General features: G+C 40.3%; 1 protein-coding gene across 6 annotated transcripts in view; it reads left to right on the top strand.

Annotated features, from left to right (window-relative positions):
- Window positions 1–20528, top strand: part of syt1a (synaptotagmin Ia) — a 123509-nt gene extending 102981 nt beyond the window's left edge. For 5 of the 6 annotated variants that reach the window (XM_079582326.1, XM_079582325.1, XM_079582322.1 and 2 more), the window contains 6 exons: window positions 967–1095; window positions 5967–6134; window positions 6628–6795; window positions 8111–8228; window positions 14618–14751; window positions 18268–20528. In XM_079582326.1, the coding sequence (XP_079438452.1) occupies window positions 967–1095; window positions 5967–6134; window positions 6628–6795; window positions 8111–8228; window positions 14618–14751; window positions 18268–18474 (924 nt within the window). In that variant the 3' untranslated portion in view covers window positions 18475–20528. The remainder of the gene's footprint in view (window positions 1–966; window positions 1096–5966; window positions 6135–6627; window positions 6796–8110; window positions 8229–14617; window positions 14752–18267) is intronic. The other variant, XM_079582324.1, reaches the window with a different exon arrangement.
- The last annotated feature ends 1777 nt before the right edge of the window (window positions 20529–22305 follow it).

Here is a 22305-nt window from a genome sequence, read left to right as displayed (position 1 = left end):
TGTTTATTATTATTATTTTTATGGTTTATTTATTCATTTATTTATTTATCCAAAAGAAGGAGAGTGAGTGACTCAGTAGACATTTTGAAGAAATCAGTGATGTTCAGCTTTTTGCCTCCACATTAGCGACTTGACAAACAAGTAAGAGCAGGCCCTGGAGTACATTACAGCCCCTTATTACCAAAACGTCCTTACCCACCGCTGGCATGATGCTTCTTAGCTTCCATCCACTTGGAGGGTTACATAAGCTTAAGAGTATGATGACAATGCGACTGCCTGCGGAAGGCATCATTTAACTCAGGAATGGGGATTCACAAAAGAGCACCAGTTTGTATGACAGAGAATGCTCTGCATGCCTGATAAGAGATTTTGGAAAGGCAACTTTTGATGATGAATGTCTATGACAACAAGTGCCTATCGCATGTAGTACTGTTCTTGACAACCTCCTCACCAACCCCAGCCTCCAAACCCTTTACCTGCTCCCTCCCCTCACATCACTGCCAGGCTAGCAAAGGAAACTCACCTCTCACTGTCTCTTCATGCTCTTCTTCGTAACCAAAGGGGATCTCCTAAAAGAACAAGGATTATGGTCCAGGTGTTTCCACCTTTCTCTGATCTATCCATGTCTTCAGCACATTTTCTAATTCCATCCCTTCCATACAAAAGCCTGCTCATAGCTGTCTTCTCTGACACCATCATGTGATCTTTTTCCCTTTAACTGAAACTCTCCGACTGTTGAGATATTAAGGGACCAGGCCCGGGGCTTTTTATGCATCACAGAGCATGTCCTGGTGTTAACTGGTGTTTTAGTGCTTGCATTCCCATGTACCCCTTACCTATCATAAAACAAGTGGCAGCTTTTACAGGAGTAGGACCACTGGCAGGACCTGGGCGGGGAACGGCTGGCAGGGTGCTAGCCTGAGCGACAAACGGGCGACACTGACTCTTGGTGGGTGTCTCCTTCAGGCCTTGAAGGATGAGGAGGATGCCGAGACAGGGTTGACTGAAATGGAGAAGAAAGAAGATGAGCCTAAGGAGGACCAGAAACTTGGCAAATTACAATACTCCCTGGATTACAATTTCACAGAGAACTCGGTAAGGCTCAGTTCTCCAGATCTGACTATCTGTGTCTCGTTGTATCGAACGCTTCTCCCTGTAAGTATGGTCACACCCAGCCTCTGAGGTGGTCCAACTTATCATTCCATTCAGAATAAAACTTATCCCAATGTGCAACAGTGTTCGTGTATGATATCACCCCTGCTCAAACACTCCTTGTGCACACTCTTTGTGTGTATTGTAATGGCAGTCAATTCAGTGCATTTATCACTAAGCCTATACTTTGGGAGTTCCTCAGTGAATTGGTTCCTTTCTTCCTCCTTGATTTAAAACGGTCCCCCTGGATATCCATCTGCTTTATTTTCCACCCTATGAGTTTTAAGAAGCTGGGCAAAGAAGAACATCAACTTCTGGTCTCCAGATGTTGTGTGACAGATAATAGACACGCTGCGTGAACAGCCCTGCCCCTCTCTGGGCCGGCTGAATCCACATTATAAACATGAGTGACAGCCAGGGATTACACACTGGCGCTCAGTGCTGCTCTTCTATCACTGCTTTTTGTTTATCTGACAAACCCAGGGAAGGGTTTCCAGTAAACCAGGCACTTGTTCTCTGAAGTTCACATATTTAGATTGCTGTACAATGCCACATTTATATTGTAATAGGACAAAGGATTAGTATGACAGTTCATCTGTCATAAATTGAGAACAATTGCATCTCATTCCATGGGCATTATTACAGTGAAAATAGGCTGCACATTGGAGCTGTTGATAATGAATGACTGACAGCTTTTAGTCTATTGTGATTATGGCATTAAAATATTGTTTTAATCCTCAGTCTTTCATTGCCAATTAACTCAAAGTGGCACAGCAATACACAGCAATATAATTACCTGCTCTATTTATATCAGCTTTAGTTTATTCAAAGAAATGTAAGGGATTTTTAATTTAAAATATGCTCCTTTCTCCCCAATGTTCACAGGGGTGTGAAATTTGACTCATGATTATAGTATAATATCAAAATAATGTAATTATTATTTCTCCTTTAAAGGTTTTATTATGGCTTTACTCGTACTTGAAAAGGGTGAACAAAAGTCCCCAAATATGTATTAGGTGGAACCTCAATACTGTCCTGCCTTCAAGTATTTTAGTAAAAAAAATGTTATTGGACTGGACAGTTGAGTGAAAGGGGGTAAAGAGCTTGCAGCAACATTCAGGAAGCTGTCGGAGTCAGGACACAAACCTATGACAGAGATCACAACAGTGCCCCATGTGCGCAGCAGCAGCTTAATCCACTATTGTCTGCACCGCCACTAAGATATTTTGAATTATCAGTGTTATTTTGTTTCTATCTGGATTCCTTTGCTCGAGACGTTTGCATTAGCTTTCAGAAAAGTATTCAAAAAGTGGACACTGCTTCATTTGTGACATTCAGGGCAGCTCCTCAGATGGAGCGGTCCCACACATCAAAGTCAGTAACGCCAGACTCCGAAATCTGTGCAGATGCGGATGTGTTGGTATTGATGACACTGCCTTTAACACTAATGAGACTTTGGTTTTGTAAAAGAACTAAATCACTCAGAGAGCACTGACGCAAATACACAGCAAATGAAGCACAAAGAGAGCTCTTAGCACAGCGGGATGGGAATTATAATGCCATTCCTACTTTCAACAGCATTACCATATTCATTGCTTTCTTTGCCATTCAAGAGCAGACCATTTATATTGTGTCCGGTCAGAATATATAAATGTCAAAGTCATTATGAAGCAATGAAATTTCAAAACACGCTCCCTTAACCTCACAGATACGCTCTCAAATGCTACAGTGCATTTTTACTTTTAGCCCACACTTATCCTCCACTTGCTCAGAGGCAAGATGAGATATGACTTTATTGATCTCACAGTGGAGAAATTCTCTTGTTACAACAGCTCAAACTAAGCTGCAAGTGAAGCTGAAATCAACAGTGTGTCATGCAGGCCATTAGAACAAAGCTATGGCGGTACCTGAGATCTGGTCCAACCACTCACGGGGCAAAATGAAAAGCTTCCACATGTACAAACACAAGGCTGATGTTATCTCAACAACAGAAATAAAGCTGTAATTACTAGTTATGCTGTTTTATGACATAATATGAAAATGAGCAAATTAAAGAAATTACCTGGTTGATGAGCGTTTAATTACCCCTTCCGGTATTCATGAAAGAAATCATCTCATTAGAGCTCTGCAGGAAGCACATGAATTTTAGATTTTAGTTACTGAGAATCACCAGCTAAATAAATGACTTTTATGTATATCAAAAATTGTCAGAACATAGATTTAAAGTGTGTGACTCAAACGCATTCCCATCTTTCCTAATGCACGTCTAAAATCATCAAATAAACTAAATTAAATAAGTACAGGCATGAGTTTATAAGCATGTTTCACAGCTCTCAGGCATTAATACTGTACTTGCACACGGTCTTTTATTTTTGTAACAAATGTCTGCTTTTACAATATGCTGAAAGATACATTCAATTCCACTACCAGAAAGAAAATAATGTATAGGGTCATTAACTGTTGACTCACAGTGTGCCATGCAAACAATAATGGCTTTGAAATGCTTTAGTGTGGAAGTAATGGAGAGACTTTCAACTCCATAAAGTTATGACAAAAAAAAACTCTTCTCTGAAAAGATGACATCCACAATAATTGTATGTCTTGGTTTGATGTGTATAGTACATAACCGGTGGCTGAAAGCTGCATTTACTGAGCAATTATGTTGAGTCTGGGGATCTATAGAGTCCATGACAGGAGCTCATTTGGGTGTTTGCAGTGGTGATGTCAGGAAAATGTTGCATAATCTGGAGAGCGGTTAACTATTCTATGATGTACCATTATGTTCCTCAATGGATTTCTGTTGTCCTCCGTGTGTCGTGTGTGATTATTGTGTTTGACACATAGTGTGTATCAGTGTCATGAATACACATCCTACTACCATTAATCATTGCTCTGTTCTACATTGACCTACAGGTAACTATGGTGCATTTGTTGTATATATAACATGAATAATAAAAGCTGCCACTTACTGACAGGGACAAGGAAGCTGCATATGGGCTGTTTTCAGGATCTAGAATGTGATGATGTCACACAACCATGTTGGGGGCATGAGTCAGTTGTTCCTATTAACTGCATTAGGGGGGCCACATCGTATCGCATATTGTTATCGCGATATCAATTTTGGATATCAGTGTAATTTTTGATCTTGTTGTGGATATAACAATATTTATGTTGCGCTCAGCTCCATCAGAGCAGCATAAACACTGACTGTAGAACATGGGGACAAGGGCTTAAAGAGTAAAATGAAATGGATGTAAACTGCTTGAGTAGACCATATTTGCGAGGAAAAAATAAATAAATCACTGAATTAATCTTCCCAATAGGCATAAGGCTGGGATTTTGGAGTAATTTGTCCATTGTCAATTATATCATGAAATATATCGTTATCGGGATATTTCTTTTTTTATGTCGTGATATAGATTTTAGGTCATATCGCCCTGCCCTAAACTGCATTGAAATTTCTAAGGTAGTATCCAAAAGGAAAATGTATGAATTACAAAAATGATCATTAATATCATTGACTGGGTCCATGACCTCTCTGTAGAATACCAAAAATATCCTTAACATTTTTATTATTTTACCTGCCCCCCCATCTGTATAAATATTATAGGCCGAGGCCTTAAGAAAGCTGTGATGTCACTTGAAACCCAGCCATCCCGCCTCTGCGCTGGCCTCCCTCCATACCCACACAAAAAAACCAACAACTTGATACTTGATTCGAGCCCCCCAACCCATTTAAGACAAAATAACTTCTGACTGTAGATATATTTTGTATATCTACAGTCAATCATTGTAAAAAAAAAAAACTAAAAAAAGAAGTGCAGTTCTTAACAAAGATTTTTAAACATTCATTTAACAACATTTAATCATTTTATAATAAACAACATTTATGAATCGATTTGACCAACCTACCAACTGCCCAACAGGATTGATTTGAAGATTTTGACGAGTATTATTAGTATTCAAAGGCCTTAATGGACTGGCCCTTGAGTATCTCTCCGAGCTCTGAGTCTGTTTATGTCCCGGTCAGACCAGGGAGGTCTGCTAATCAGCTGCTCTTGAACGTGCCAGGAGGAGATGAGGCTTTTAGTGTGGAAGCATAGTGTGAGGTGCAGTTACTTTGTTATGAGTCTTTTTTTTGCTCTCTATTTTTATTTTGTGCCTATGTTGTTTACCCCTGTATGTGAAGCACTGTGGGCACCTAATGCTGCTATATACATAAAGTTGACAATGGTATTTTATGTTAGAAAGTATTAGTTGATGATAAACGTAAGATGAGTGAGCATTCTCTCACTGTCCATTGCTCACTCTGTTGTTTACATTCTTTAATCTGGGAGTTTCCTGATGGCAGTCTTGACAGCTGTACGGCTACATGGCTCAGTGCCCTGGTCAGCTTCCAGATTGCTGCTTGATGGCTGCTGATAGGAAGTTGATTGACTGACTAGCTGGGCCTTCTGAGAGCTCTCCTGAGTGGTTGCACTGACTGGCAGCTCAATCAGCTTCTCCATTGTGGTTATCAATTATCACCTCAGGTATAGAGAAGCTTCTCCTGTTGCAAAGCTGACACGCCCTGACCTTTACTAACTCTGTGGCCAATGACAGTCCAGCAGACATGACCTTCTCATAGTGGCATATCAGCTCAGATCACTGACATCCAATTCAACCTCATGCTGTCACCAGGAAACGATAATAACCCCTGACTTAATCTAGTGCTGCTTTATTCGGTATACTGTGTGTCTGTCGGAACAGTCAAACCTATGATCACGTCATCTGTCTGCACAAAGATGAATTTTTTGACTTTTGCCTTCCTTCAGCTTATAGTGGGGATCATTCAGGCGGCAGAGCTCCCTGCTATGGACATGGGCGGCACCTCTGATCCGTACGTAAAGGTCTACCTGCTCCCTGACAAGAAGAAAAAGTTTGAGACCAAGGTTCACAGAAAAACTCTCAATCCTGTCTTCAATGAGCAGTTTACATTCAAGGTAAACACCTCCCATAGACAATTATCATCAAACCCGCACTACTGTTTTTTTTTGTGATAACTCTTGTTCCACTGACAGCGTGATTTGACATGATGCTTGGTGTTGACAGCAGACAGTGAACTTGTCACAATAACATATTTTTCAGTCAACACCGTCAGTCCTGACTCAAAGTGATACGCATAGGAGGTCTCTCATATACATTTGATTTACATAAACTGGTTAGTTTCAGTACATTGTCTTGATTATGAATTGAGCCTGGGGGTCCTATGGGTTAAAATGGCCTGCAGTCTCAAGCTGCCAACAAATTAGAGTAAAAAAAAAATGGTTTGCCAGTCGAAGAGATGACATTTATAGGATTTGTATGTTCATGAAAATATATGTTGAAGAATATGTAATTGATTTATTTTTCTTTTCAGGTCATAGTGCAGTTTTTTTTCCTTTTCTTTTTGCTGTCATAAACAATAAAGTAAATAAAGTATTTCCTATCGCCTAGGTTCCTTATGTAGAGCTTGGTGGAAAAACGCTTGTAATGACAGTGTATGACTTCGATCGCTTCTCCAAACACGATGCCATTGGGGACATCAAGGTGCCCATGAACAAGGTGGACTTCAGTCACATAACAGAAGAATGGCGGGATCTGCAGAGCGCTGAGAAAGAGGAGGTATGGTCCAGAGTGGCACAAATAATGTCACTTTTTACCTAAATTAAAATCAAACCCAGATTTGCTGTTATACTGTCATTATTTCAAGCATGCTTCTGCTTGAGCTGCTAAGCGTGGCTGATACAATCCATCTCTCAAAGAAATGTCACCTAATCAGATGTCCACACTTCCCCTTCAATTAATAGACTATGACTTTCCTGGCAGCAGTTCAGGAGATTCAATTTTCATGGTAAATGTCACGGGATGCAGCACGTGTTACTTGGAGAGCCTTATTTTTAGCATTTGGCTGGTAAAGCATTGAACTCTACATTTTAACCTCATACTATTAGGCCTTAATAGCGAAGTGCATTGTCAGAGCGGGCGGCTCTGGCTGCTACCTCTTACTGAAATATTCATCAGGTTCAGGCTCTAGCTCTAAAGAAGTGGCATTTATGTAATAGACGGTGATTGAAGGCCACAGACTGATTATATTGTTAACAACTCCCTTGTATACTACGCACTACTGGCACTTCTGCAAATGCATCGCACTCATACTACGTCATTGACTCCATATTATCTGTGTCAGCTCTGAGTTTCCATTTGCACTCACCTGAAGTACACTCCAAACTTAAATGTTAGGGTCAAATATGAGCGACCAAGTTCCAGCAGTGACCTTCAACTCAAAAAGCAACAGGTGGCCTTTAGCTGTTCTTGGAAAATATCAAAGAGCATAGTCTTTGCTGTTGACACAACTAATCTGACTGCCATTGAGCTCCACTGAGTTAATAAGGTGCATGTATTTGATGACATTTTGAAATAAACATCCAAAACTGATCAGTGTGTTAACTGTATTTGTTGTTTTAAAAGTCTGCATGTACTTCTATCAGTTATACAAAATAGCAAAGAATAGTAATAGAAAAAGGAAATGAGATCCGAGGCACACAAAATATCAGGACAAATTATTTATTTGAGTTTAGGAATGCAGAAAAATGTGTTACACAATAAATATCTGAAAGTATTTATTGAAACAGCTTGAATTTACATAAAACAAAAATCTAAAAATATGTTAATTTAGGAGTTCTGCCTAATATGTATTATGTATTAAATGTACTGAAGATTTGATAGCTTTAGATTAGCTTTAGATTTACAATGGTTAGTGCTCTGGTTTCCCTTACCACGAAAACATGTACAATAGGAGAGTCTGAATCTCAGTGATATTCTCATAATTATATAAAGGTCAAATAAAAAATCATGTACTTGTTATCAAATACGCTTTTCATTTGATTTATTGCTTTTTGTTGTGACTGTTTTTGATTGGAACTGGTGTGTCTCACAGCAAGAGAAGCTGGGCGATATCTGCTTCTCTCTGCGCTATGTCCCCACGGCTGGAAAACTGACTGTGGTCGTCTTGGAGGCCAAGAATCTGAAGAAGATGGACGTGGGAGGCCTGTCAGGTAAAGAGACACCCTTTAGCAGATGTTTGTACGTCCACATACAAGCATATTGGCGGTTTTGCTCTGTAATGCTCTCAGAAATTAAGGAAATGATAAAGTTGGTCTGGTAAATAACATTTGAGAGCAAATGTCTTCCTGTTGGCATCTCAATGGAAGGACTACCTAATAAAATAATGGGGGTTCGAGTCTCCTACTCTACACTACTCTCACCTTCAGAGGCTTCATTTCAAATTCCCGGGGCACTCTCGCCTCACCTCTATTTGGTGCAATTACCATCCACCTGCGTCCACTTGGTTTCTGCACAACATTTGCTTCTCTATCTCAGTGCAAGTGTCCCGGCACATAGTGCGCTTTGATAGCTAGCTGCTCAGATGCAGATTGCAGATATTGGTCCTTATGAATTCCCAGTATGACCTGTGCTTTTTGTACTTTTGGATTGCTGTCCATGATCAGCTTAGACAAGGAAATGCATAACCTTCCCCACAATCTAAATTCACATACACACGAGAATCTGTTTTTGCTGCTCCTGCCGATATGTTTGAATCCAAATCTAAAGCATTTTGGACCAAATTCATACGAATTAAAAACGCGGCGATGGCGGAAAAAGTATGATGACACATAAAAAACACACATAACATTCTCCGGAACTAAATAATAAATATACAATGGATTTGCAGTTTTGCTTGATTCAATCAGCTGCAAATGCTGCTCCAAAAGTCCACTGACTGATTTAAGGCGGCAGGATCCCAGATTGATATTAGTGCTAATGTTATTGGCACTGTAATCTTAATCTGGCTCTTGCCAGGTTAACAAATGCAGGTAAGCAAAGCAATTTCAATGAACAACGCCACCATTGGCTTACACAAAAATATATTGTAAATTGTCCAAGACTTAGACTTTTGTTAGATGTGCATGTGCTTTAGAGCTGCACTACCTGAATCAAACCTGAATCAAAATTGTAGGTAGTAGAGTAAAACCTCTCAGCTGCTTCCTAAACTCTCACAGACCGTCCGCCCAACCCTATTGTTCACTTGAGTTCATTAGAAGCCGGAGTTCATAGCGAGACATGGTTGAGACGTGAACAGGGTGGGCCGCCAATGCTTTAGTCTCTGACTCTCAGGTTCGTGCTCGAGGAAAATGCACTATATTTTACCAACAGCGCACATGGCATTGTCTGTTGCAAATGTCGCGTTTAATATGTGGATCTATGGAGGCAAATGAAGTTTACTCTAGTACAAGAAAATAATTTGATTACCACAGCTTTAAAAGTGCACCACATGGATAAAATAATTGCAAGTCTTAAATAACAATAATTAGGCTCCATCCACACGGAGCCTTAAGGAGGAGGACAAGTAATTGATGGCCCTGGACCAGTACTCTATTGTCATCCTGTTTACCATTCTTAATTATGGCTCACGGGGGAAGATGTGGGTATTACCATTTACAAAATGTATAATCAAAAATAATTATTTTCATTGGGTCTTAGTGATTCACTTTCTAAATGTTGCCCCATGCTGTGCTCACACCCAGACCCCAAAATATACTTTGTTAGTGAAATTACTTTGATGCTTAAGTACTGGTGCTGAAGAATAGAGCAGCATGCTCTTTTGCTGTTTCCTCAGACTATTTTAGCCTCCTAGACATGTCACTCTTCATTCTGCTGTTTTTCACCACTCTGCAATGTGTGTAGTCGTTTTAAAAGTCTGATGGGTGGTGCATTATTCCATTTCCCAAATGAAGTGTGTGCCTCTTGCTGTAGCTACTGTAACCACTGAGTCAACTAATCTTCAACTTCCCGCTGGTATATGATTTTGACTGTTGCTTTCAGGCTCAAACACTCTGGTACATTTACAGTGTTCCCGCAGCTGCCTGCCTTGTATCCCAGCACATAGCGCCATCAATGATGACTCACACTTACAAGGCAAATGTCTGAAGCCTTAAGTGCTCAGGCCGTGCTTCTGCACACCTCTGACCCTGTCTCCCAGATATATAAGCTGACACATGCAGGTTAAAGGGAGCACATCGCTGTGTGACTGTGATAATGAGCCAACAAAGTGCTGATGTCTCTGAGCTACAGGCTCTATTTGTTTTGTCCTTTGAGAACGGGACTTCTCCAAAATTCACTGAGGCACAAACATTTATGATGCAAAGCCCTTAGAGAAACAGCAACCTAACAATAATGAGGGAATACACAATACAGTTTTGCGTATTCTTTTAGATTTACTTCAACATGACCTATTTCAAAGATGTAGGTCGGCCATTCCGGCCATCCACTATATACAGTCCCGATCAAAAGTTTAAGACCACTTGAAAAATTGCATATTTTGCATCGTTGAATCTTCCAGGTTCAGTGGGCGGCACGGTAGCGCGACACGGTAGCGCAGCGGTTAGTGCTTGTGCTCACAGCGGATCCCTCCCTGGACGGGGCCTTTCTATGTGGAGTTTGCATGTTCTCACTGTGTCTGCGTAGGTTTCCTCCGTGGACTCCGGTTTCCTCCGTGGACTCCGGTTTCCTCCGTGGACTCCGGTTTCCCCTACCACTAAAAACATGTACTATAGGCTAATCCTCCAGCCAGGGGTTTCTGACTATTAGTCTGATTTCACATCTGGAGATGGGTCCTCAAGCGCTGGCGGCTCCTACAGGTCACCCCAGCGGCATTGAGGATGGGTCAAATACAGAAAAACTACTTTCCCTATAAAGTATATATAAGGGATAAAGTATAAATTATACCTTAACCTTAACCTTAAAAGGATTTGATGCAGGTTGGTCATTTTTATACTCACTACTGCTCCCTCTGGCCTAACATGTAACTGCAGGTTATATTAAGCTTGTGCATGACGGCACTTCAGACCCGAATTAACACCTTTTTGAGTGACAGTGCAGGATTTTAGAGGCAGTTGTGGTGAACAGGTCTGGGCTCATTCTACACATTTGGACATTGCTGGAACATGTAGAGGGATGAAAACATTTTTTAAACACTGTATAGTCCCTTTAAGTAAAACAACAATATGCAACAAGAAGAAATTGGAGTGAGACAAAAAAATGAATGAGTAAAGCTTCCCTCACAGACGAGGGCCTCAGTCATGAGGGATGCTCTCTGTAACATCTGCACAGAGCCAGCGGCCATTTGACGCCCCTGCACCACCTGAAGCTCCATTGTTCCACTGAAGGGAAAAGCTACTCAGATGCCAGGAAAATTGGAAACAATCAGGACTATCAAGGTCATTTTTTCTCATTAGAGAATAAAACTTTCTTCCTTTTATCAATGTCCCACGTTTGGGACATTGGCAGTTCTGTGGTGTTCAAGGAGACGAGGACTTTGAAGACATTTGTTTGTTTTCAAAGTCCTTCAGTCGCAGATACCTTCTGATGGTTATTGAGCTGCAGTTGGCTCCAGTAACGGCCTTCATTTGGGTCGAGGATCATCCGGTGTCTTGATGGACAGCCAATCGGACCATTCGGCTGCAGAAAATGACATTGAAAGCACATTTTGCACAGATTTGGCCTTTGAAAGGTATGTGGTCCTAATGTTTTGATCAGCTGCAAAAAAATGTTTTAAATGTATTTATTGTTTTCAATTAAAGGTTCACTCTTTTTCTTCACTGTGCATATTGATGTTCTACTTGGAACTTTGTTAAGATCCAACAATACAAAATGTTTATTTTGACAATTTTTCAACTGGTCATAAATGTTTGACCGGGAGTGTATTTATATGTATTTAAGTATTCATGGGAAATGAATGGAGAAAAAACATTACACAGCTGGGTCAGCAGCTGACTGATCCTTTGTTTGCAGCAATAACTGCTTTCCTGTAGTTGCAGATTAGACGCTCACAAGAAGATGAATCTTGGACCATTCCTCTTTACAAAACTGCTGCAGTTCAGTGAGATTCAGGCGGTGTACTTACTTATTCCACGCTCTCTGTGAATGTTTAAATGTTATGGCCAATAACAATATGATCAAATGTAAATGTAAATGTTGGGTGGTATTAGTTTAAGTAGACACTGTTTAATCATTTCTGTGATTTTGATGAAGATTAGACTTCATTTATTGACCAATTTAGGCAGAAATGTGAGAAACGTGCTGACTTTTTAGTCAGGTAGGTAAAGAGCTGAGGAATAGTTACTGAGGCATTTCCAAGCCCTTACATAACTAAGATTAAATATTTCAAAGCTGAGATCTCCCTCATTCAGGTGTCCACAGGAATCTGAATGAAACTGTGTGAAGTAGATTGCAGGATGCAAATAAATAGATTGATAACTCTTTAGCCTAAAATGCAGAGAAGAATACAAAATTAGAAGGTAAATTAGATGCTAATCCAGCATGCTTCTATGAGGCGTCTGTTCAGTTTAAAGTAGAATCTGCTCATTGTGCAGCATCTCATTAAACCGTGGCCAAGATTATGGACTTGGATGTGTAATTGTGGCCCTTTTGCGCTCTACGCGTTTATGAAGAGGAGCTCTTGCATCATGAGCGCTGCTATTCACCCATAAAATGACAGAGATTACATCCGCCTGGGATAAGACAGCAAAATGGGCCGGATATGAGCTACGCTGAGCCTCCCAGAACTCAATAATGCCAAACTCTCATCTGCTGGCCACAATGATAAGAGGTGCCTGGATAGCAGCTATGTGGTGTCACAGGTGTCTCCCCTTTTTGGCTCTTTCAGCTTCAGAAGTGGTAATCTTGCATAATCCCATTCAGCTGTTGCATGGCATTTAGTCATAACCTGTCACCACCACAAAACATCATTTGTGACATGGTATAGCAGCTTTTTTTAGGTCTTAGCTTGTGCCCCTTCAGATTTTTCGATAACTTTTTCAAATATCTTGTGTTTTGCAAGAAAACAAGGGCAATGATTTAGATTACATTAAGGACATGTACTCCACCCGTCTCACCCACAAAGCCTTCAGAATCGCCAGGGACCCTACGCACCCTTCACACAGTCTCTTCAAGGTAATGCCTTCAGGGAGGAGACTGCGTAATCCACAGGCCAGGTCCAGTCGACTGAAGAGCAGTTTTATCCACCAGGCTTTAAGGAAGCTGAACACCTTCCCTTCCCTGCCCTCCATGTGCTTCCACCCCTCACTCCCCACCATGGACTGTAGGGAGTGAACATTTTGATTCCTATTAATGAATTGACAATCAAATCTTTGAATCTTGAAAAAAATCTTGAACATGTTCAGTTTTCAACATTGCCTTAACATTGCATTAAGAAAATGATGAGGCAATGAAAGTCAATATATATATATATATATATATATATATATATATATATATATATATATATATATACACATGCATACATACATACATACATACATACTTACAGGCACATACATACCTCCACCTACACACATGGTTAAGTAATTAATTCTAATTAATTCTTAATTAATTAATTAATTCTTATTAGTTCTGCAACCAGGATTGAAGCTATTATGTTGCAAATTCTGTCCCCTGATACACATCATCAAGACAAGAAAACGTTGCGCAGTAATCACCTTTTTAAAGCTACTAGTAAACTGCACCTGGGGTCTGCTTTACAAAGGCACTGTAAACAATCAGTCATGCCAGTTTGAAGAAGCACAGCTGTAGTGAATCACTGGGCGGCTGACGGTTTTCATACACGCACACTTTACCTGATTGCATCCGAGTGGATTTGAATGGACAAACAGACCACCTCTTGAGAAAAAAAATAAAAATGTATGGCTTATTACCTCAAGTGGAGGAGTTCAAGTATCTCGGGATCTTGTTCACGAGTGAGGGACGGATGGAGCGTGAGATCGACAGACGGATCGGTGCGGCGTCAGCAGTGATGCGGTCGCTGTATCGGTCTGTCGTGGTGAAGAGGGAGCTGAGTCGGGGGGCAAAGCTCTCGATTTACCGATCGATCTACGTTCCCACCCTCACCTATGGTCATGAGATTTGGGTCATGACCGAAAGGACAAGATCGCGAATACAAGCGGCCGAAATGAGTTTCCTTCGCAGGGTGGCTGGGCGCACCCTCCGAGATCGGGTGAGGAGCTCAGTTACCCGGGAGGAGCTCGGAGTAGAGTCGCTGCTCCTTCACGTCGAAAGGAGCCAGCTGAGGTGGCTCGGGCATCTGTTCCGGATGCCTCCTGGTCGCCTCCCGCGGGAGTTGTTCCAGGCATGTCCTAGTGGGACAAGGCCTCGTGGAAGACCCAGGACACGGTGGTGGGACTATGTCTCCGAGCTGGCCTGGTGTCGCCTCGGGGTCCCCCCAGAACAGCTGGAGGAGGTGTGTGTGGATCGGGAAGTTTGGGCATCTCTGCTGAGACTGCTGCCCCCGGATAAAGCGGAAGAAAATGGATGGATGGATGGCTTATTATAGACTTTTAATAAAAGCTGGTTTGTTTTCACTCCTCAGATCCATATGTGAAGATCCACCTGATGCAAAATGGCAAGAGACTGAAGAAGAAGAAAACGACAATCAAAAAGAACACCCTCAATCCTTACTACAATGAGTCCTTCAGCTTTGAAGTCCCATTTGAACAAATCCAGGTATGGAGGGATGGAGAAATAGCATTCTCAGAACACACCTATGAAAAATGCTGAAGTACTATGTTTTTGTTCAAGCAATGAGAATGGCAATTTTTTTTTAAAGAATAGGTCACTGATTTCCCTTACTGAGATATGTTTTTACCTGAGCTTAGACGAGTTTGCCTGGTCTTTGTGAATGCACTCAGTCACGCAAAAAGACCAAAAATGTTGTTAGCATTTAGCCTCTCCTCACCGCGACCAAGCTCTTCCACGTTTCCCCTATATAAATATGGCTGCGTGAGTAGTTACACAATCCAAGTATAGTCACACAAAATGAAACATGTCAATTTTCTAGGTGGATAACAGGGGTACTATATTGTAAGGCCTAATGACACCTTAGGAGCACTTTGACGTCTGGCAGTAATATCCTCACTCCTATAGAATTCTATGCACATCGAAGTGATGCTAAGGTGTTATTTGGCCTGCTATTTTTTGTTCTTAAAGCCATTCCTCAGAGGTTGTCACGTGGTGTTGCTGTGACGTGTCTGGCCATGTACAAGCACAACATCAATACTCCGGTCAAACCTCTCACCAAACCACGACAGTTGTTAGTTCACCCCAAGGACTAAATAGATTAACAATACAAATGCAATGTGATATACGAGATACCTTGTTTGTCGTGCAACAAATCATACGTGGGGGAAACTGGCAGGAAAAAAGACCATCGAATGGAATGTGAAAAGGAAACATCAAAAGCATGCACACGAGCCACCAAACGACAAGCAGAACAAGAACAGCTGAAGTCTGCCATATCGGACCACTGCAAGAGGGAGAGCCATCTTATGGATCAGGACAATGCCCATGTCATCGGCACCGAGAGCAACAAATACCACCGTTGGATCAGAGAAGCCATCGAGATCCGGAAACGCGCTCCCCAGACTGTGAACCGGGTCGAGGGGGCGTTCCAACTTTCCCACACCTGGGACACAGTTCTGAAGAAGTCGGACTGCAGATGGCACTGTCAGCCTGCTACTACAAGCAGGAAGACAGTGTCAAAAACTGTTTAAATCAGCTGACAAGACACGTCACAGCAACCACGTGACAACCTCTGAGGAAGACCACAGTTGTAGCCGAAGCCGTCAGGTACAAAAAAACAACACTAAGGTCTGGCTATAAGAACAAAAAATAGCATCATACTTAGAACTCCTAATGAACCTAACTGGACTGTTATTAGGCCTTGCAATATAGCACCGCTTTTATGTGCTTAGAAAATAGTTTCATTTTGCGTAACTATACTTGGATCGTGTAACTACTCATGTAACTGTATTTAAATAGGGGAAACGTGGAAGAGCTTGGTCGCTTCTAACTTCACCCCAGTTTGGAGCTATAGGAATATGCTGGGAGAGGCTAAATTCTAACAACATCTTTGGTCTTTTGCGTGACTGAGCGCACACACAAAGACCAGACAGGTATGCATCAACTCGTCTAAGCTCAGGTAAGAACATATCTTAGAATGGAAAAACGGCGGCCTATTCGCTTTACGGATATTAAATGGGTACCATCTGGCATTTACAGAAAAAAAAAACACATTTACTCTGCAGTTGTTGGCTCAAATATTATTTAGCTTCACTGTAAAATTCCACCTGTCTCAGCTCACACACATCACAATTTTTTGTTCATAATAATCCTCAGTTTAATACCCTCCAAACAAGACACTATTTCTTAACTCAAATGTGTCAGCCTTTACATGTCTTATCACATCGGAGCCCCCAACATTCAGTAGTTCAAGATGAATCCTAAACTTGCGATCGATTTGAGGCATTCTGTGTCTAACTGTTTGAAGGTGCTACAAAGTAATAAGGAATCCCAATCCCAATTTAAAAAAAAGTCAATTACTTATTTAACACATGAAAGCATACTCATAATCAATAATACCTCTCTGGGTCTTTTGCAGAACGAGATCTGATTTACCAAAAGTGCTTCAGGGATTTTTAATTACAAAGTCATTATGCATTTTAGAGAACTAATACAGTTTAATTTGTTAATCAATTTAGTGGCAGACATTTTCCCATCGGAGAAAAAAAACACTGCAAATGAGTTTATTTTATCAGCAGACTCGAAACATTTCATCTAAACCTGATCCCGTCAGGTCAGTAATTAGTCTTCAGATTTTTTATTTTTGCAAAACAGACACGTGCCGTCAGCTGTCCCCAGAGTTCTAATAGCAATTGCTGCTGTGGATGATAATTTCACTCTAGGACTATGAAATATATTTCATTTGAGTGATTTGAGTTTGCATGACTTCATCTTCCACCAATAGTCAGTAGGGTTTTAGGTGGTAGCCTGGACTATACTGCGTACATTCAATGATTAAGAATAGGGCACTTAATTAATAAGCCTGTTCCTGTTTAGAGAATAAAACTCTCATTTGGTGAGATATTCAAAGGAGGAGGAGGCAGCTCTAACTTCGCATTAACATTTGTTTAAAAATGTATCTGGAACGCTCGTGTGATTCATATTCTTCTGCATTCTGGAAATCTGACTGGATTGAAACGTAATTATATTGCTAGAATAATATTTTTAAAATCTACTGTTCAGACATGTTGGTTCAGTCTTGATTTTCTAAAAATCTATAATGATGCTGGATGTGGTTACCTTTCTCATAGACTCATTTAGTCTATTAGAAAGTAGGGCTGAAACAACTAATCGACAAATCGACAACTCGATTATTGAAATAGTTGTGAACTATTTTAGCATCGATTCATTGTTTTCTAGTAGACACAGACAGGGAGGAGACTGCGGAATCTACGGGTCAGTTCCAGTCGACTGAGGAACAGTTTCGTACACAGGGCCATCGGGAAGCTGAACTCCCTGCCCTCCCTCCTACCCCGCTTTCATAAGCATCTGCGAGCGATCGCTGTTATTGTTTACTTCCGCAATTTTCGCCGGATGTTTTGGTGAATGTTAGGCAACAGCTGATGCATACAGGCCTCTAACTCGGTTTTATAAAATGATAGATCTGTTACAGCTCAAGAGAAGCAATGCCCTGTTTATGGACATTGTTTTTGCTAATCATAGGATTTTAATAAAATGTTTATCAAATATGAAAATGTAAAATGCCTACCACGGCCAACGGATGTGACAACATCGCAATCGCTCGTATTGTGATTTCTAATTGGATGAGACACAAAGACCCTCCAAAAACACTCAATTTAAGTTTACTCCGTCAACATGGCCTCAAGTGGCGCCACTTTAGCTTAATGTGATAAAAAAAAAAAAAGAAAAAATACAAGCAATTAATTGTAGGGTAAGGTAACCATTTTTTGCTTCAGTGTGGGTTATTTGTAAATTGAATACAGCCATTGCTCCTAAAGTGTTTTTCTTTCCATACATACAAGCATCATTATTATAAACCACAAGGAGTGAAACACCGATGCACAAAAGCAAACAAGGCATAATGTCCGAAATGTAGAACTAGAAGCGATGTTTGGTGGCTACAACTTTCTGACATGTCCATCCTTTGTCTTGTCTCCGCAGAAAGTGCAGGTTGTTATAACTGTTCTAGACTATGACAAGATTGGCAAGAATGATGCCATCGGGAAGGTCTTTGTGGGCCTGAACAGCTCAGGGACAGAGCTGCGCCACTGGTCCGACATGCTGGCCAACCCCAGGAGACCCATCGCCCAGTGGCACGTGCTGAAACCTGAAGAGGAGGTGGACGCGCAGCTCTCCACCAAGAAATAGACAGGGGCCCCTTTCAGCGCCTGCCTTGTAGTACTCTTTAGCCAGTATGTGTAAATACCTCAGTGATATATTGGCCCATTTGTGTAATCTGCCCCTTCACTCGCACCCATGCTTTAATGCCCCAGAATTCCACCCGCAATTTGATTTGTTCAAGTTCCCTGTGGCCTCGCAAATCATTTCTGGTTTTCTACGACACTTCTTCATTAATGGCTTGTTTTTTGGTTTTTCATTGTCATAAACCAGTCTGCCCTTGACCAAAAGGCCCCTTCTTTCAAGCAATATGATCTGTATAGATAGCGCATGACTGAAATGATTTATTGTACCAGTTGTATATATAAGTATGCAGACAAAATTATTTCCAGTTTCTGTGTTTGTATGTTGTTACCCGTTTCTTAATCTGTGTATATCTTGATGTTTTTAATAAGATGTTCTATTTTAAATTATGTAAATGCAGATATAGAGGAAAGCCAATATTATATATCCCAGGATATAAAAGTTCTACCTTTATTACCTTATTACATTCCACAAAAGAAAATCTAATCCTACGAGATGTTAGTAAAAATATATTATTGTGTACTTTGTAAAGGACAATGTTTGGCTTTACAATACATTCAGCAGGCGATTCAGAGCAGTAAACAAACAACAGTGTATAATATATATATACGTAATCCAAAATACAAGGCCATTAACTACTATGGACAAAATTATACTGCTGGAAATTTCACAAGCACATGATTTCTTACAGTGTTTTATACTTACTCAGAAGAACTCTCTGTAGAGGTGATGTAAGCTGGTGAGAATCAATCCAAATCAGTTTGCATCCTGTTTTACCATGTCTGGCAGAATTTGGAGGGTACTTATTAAAAACTAATTTATCAAAATTCAAAGTAGACCCAAAAAATACTCAATGCCTTTAGAAAAATGAATAATGTGTAAAAAAACAAAAAAAAAACAAAGCACCAACTTGTAGCCATTGTGTCCTTAATGCTTGTAGTTTTATTTCGTTTTGAACAACCTTGTCATTGTTAGGGGTGTCCTACACTTCACTTGGGGTAAAAGGAAGAATATAGTATTTTTTAATACAATTTAACATCTTAACTATTTTTAGTAATCTGCATGATTTTTTTACAATCTGTAGTAAACGTCTAAAGGGGTGGGAGTGATCTTTTTGGGCTGTCTCTATACCATATAGGTCACAACGCCCTTGCCTTCAATCAAGATTCTCACTTGAAGTGGCTGTAATTACAGTTGACCGATTTATCTCAAGTGAATTTTGAAAAACACTGCCATTTTGAGAGAGGCCGCTCATACAGAGAGCCTCTCGTCATGCACACTCCCACTTCCTATAGTGGTCGTAGCTTTGGCAATGTCTTTGGCTGCTACAGTGCCCTCTAATGCAGTCTCTTGGTTTTGTGTTGCCTTCTTAACAGTGACAATAGAGCTAGCCATGTTAAAACTGCCAATTTACCTTTCATGTGGCTGCTGTTTTGCACTGGATGTCTGAACTAGTTTGTTGATTTTACAAACCATGACTTAAGTGTGATGGCTTTCGTCCTTCTACCTGCTGGAGACACATCCGTCTGCTCAATTATCTAAAAACGGGGAAGTAATGAAGACAAATCAGTTTTGCTTTTGTTGTTGGTGTGCAGTTTCGCTAAAAGAATGAGGAAAAACCGTAAAAGTTAATGGTCTATGTAGGCGATTAATCCATCATGTCCTTTACTCCGGGTCCAATCAGAGGGAATAAGTTAAGTCCATACAAACCATAAAGTCTCTTATCTTGGAGGAGCCTCTTGCATATACTCGATGCTATAGCTTCAGGAGGACTTATAAATGTTTTCAATGTTATTGTGTGGTTGATAGCACTATTATAAAAGCTATTTGTCATTCCATAGGAGTCTCCTGAGGACTGCTTTGTGTATCACTGTGACTGCCGTCTGTGCTTAGAGATGTAGATTTATCAGTAGGTAGCGATACAGTTTGTTCTGTAGTGATGTCGTAGCGTTTTATGCCATTTCCCCTTCTACATGCAGAGAGTGAAAGCATGGCAAAAATAAGAAAGATAAGAAAAGGCGGGATGTTTTTGGATAGCGTCACACAGCATTTTGTTGAGCACTGTGCAATACTTCTATGTTCATCCCATAGTGTTTATGTGGGTGGCAATACCTCCCAGAAAGATCCTAACCCTTAAAGGATGATCCCCAGTGAGTGTGTGACACAGCAGACTTAGATTCAGCCTGTAGGTCGGAGCTTGACATCATTTGACCGCTTTTTAGGGTTCCTGCCAGGTTTGTTTCTCTTCTTGCACACAGTTCCAGCATTTGGAGTTTCAGGGAGTGTTACTTGAAAACCAAACTAAAGGATGAGTTTCAAAAGCCCCTTCAAATGGCATGTATATAGTTGCATAGTCATATCCAAATGTATCTTGAATAAAGTGTCCTGAATATTAATATATAACGACAAAATTCTATCATCCATGGACCGTACTGAATCATTGTTTATGTTCCTGGATTGTATTGTAGTTTTTTTTTTTTTTGGTGTTATGTTGATTCAAAATCCATTTTTATATTTGAAATGAATGTACAGTATAAAACTGTTGCTGTTGATGTCTTTAATCCTGAGATTATATGTACTTTGCACTTTTTGTTCTTGATTTCTTATTGTTTAATATGGATTTTTATTTTATTTTACATGCTTTGTTGTAAATTCATGACATCTAGAACAGCTTCAGATATGAATACATGTGTATTACAGATGAATCCTGTGCGTTATAAATGCACCGTTTGAACTAATTGGACGGAATAATAATTGTACGTTCAACAGAAATGTGTCAATATATAAATTATTCAGGGAATTGAGTAATGGGTAGCATTGCAGAAAGCATTCACTTGCAGGGTGTGTAGGATCCTATTAAACATAAGCCATTGCCTGCACTGCATTGCGATGCTACTGTCATTACAATTTCCTACCAAAAGTATGCATGCACTCCAATCTAGTCTTGTAAAATACCTTATCAAGCTCTCTGTGCAACAAGGAACTAATGATTCTTTCCAGTGACACCAACAAGAGCCACACTGACCTTTTCCAAACAAAGCTGTGTAAAGTATTAGAATCTGATGCTGTAGAAAGATCCTAGTTGCCTTTGTGTATATCAACTGCCTGCTTGAGTATTTTGTGTGTGGAAATTTTCTCTGTACTCTTGTAAAACTGTTTGGGGTGTGTTTCCTGCCATATTGCCCGCAGTGATGCGGGCCGCTGACAGTTATATTTGCTCTGTATACCTTCATTTTGATGAGGTGTTTTACAGTTTTGTTTCACTTTGTGTAGTGATTAACTCTGTGGAGTTTTCTGACTGTTGTTATATAACTTCATATACACAAATGACCAATAAAATGGTTTATTTCCGGTTAATACAAAACTTTACCTGTAGTAATTATTAAATCAGTAATAATAAAGAAGAATGAAGAACTCTTACACATATGTGCATGGTGCAAATAAATCTGTAGCTCAATAGAGGTTTATGTGGCATCTTTTGCAAAACAGTGATTTTTTTTAAACATTGCTGCTCCAGTGTCATAGAAACACGTCTTAATCACAGCACAACCAACCAGGAAACATGAAGTTACAGACAGGCCAATAGTGCCATCTACAGGCGATGGCAGCAAGCGCGTGGGGCCGCCTATCAGTTATGTATAGATTCATTTATTTATCTATTCAATTATCATCATCATCATCATCATCATCATTACAGCGTCCCTTTAAGTTAGCAATAGGGCAATTACTGTTACTGACGGCACCAGAACCGAAAATATGGGCTGCGATACAATTAAC

Source organism: Gobius niger, assembly GCF_951799975.1.
Source record: "Gobius niger genome assembly, chromosome: 2".
NCBI classification, from domain to species: domain Eukaryota; kingdom Metazoa; phylum Chordata; class Actinopteri; order Gobiiformes; family Gobiidae; genus Gobius; species Gobius niger.
The sequence above is the reverse complement of the archived record's forward strand: the minus strand, read 5'-3'. Positions and strand labels throughout refer to the sequence as shown.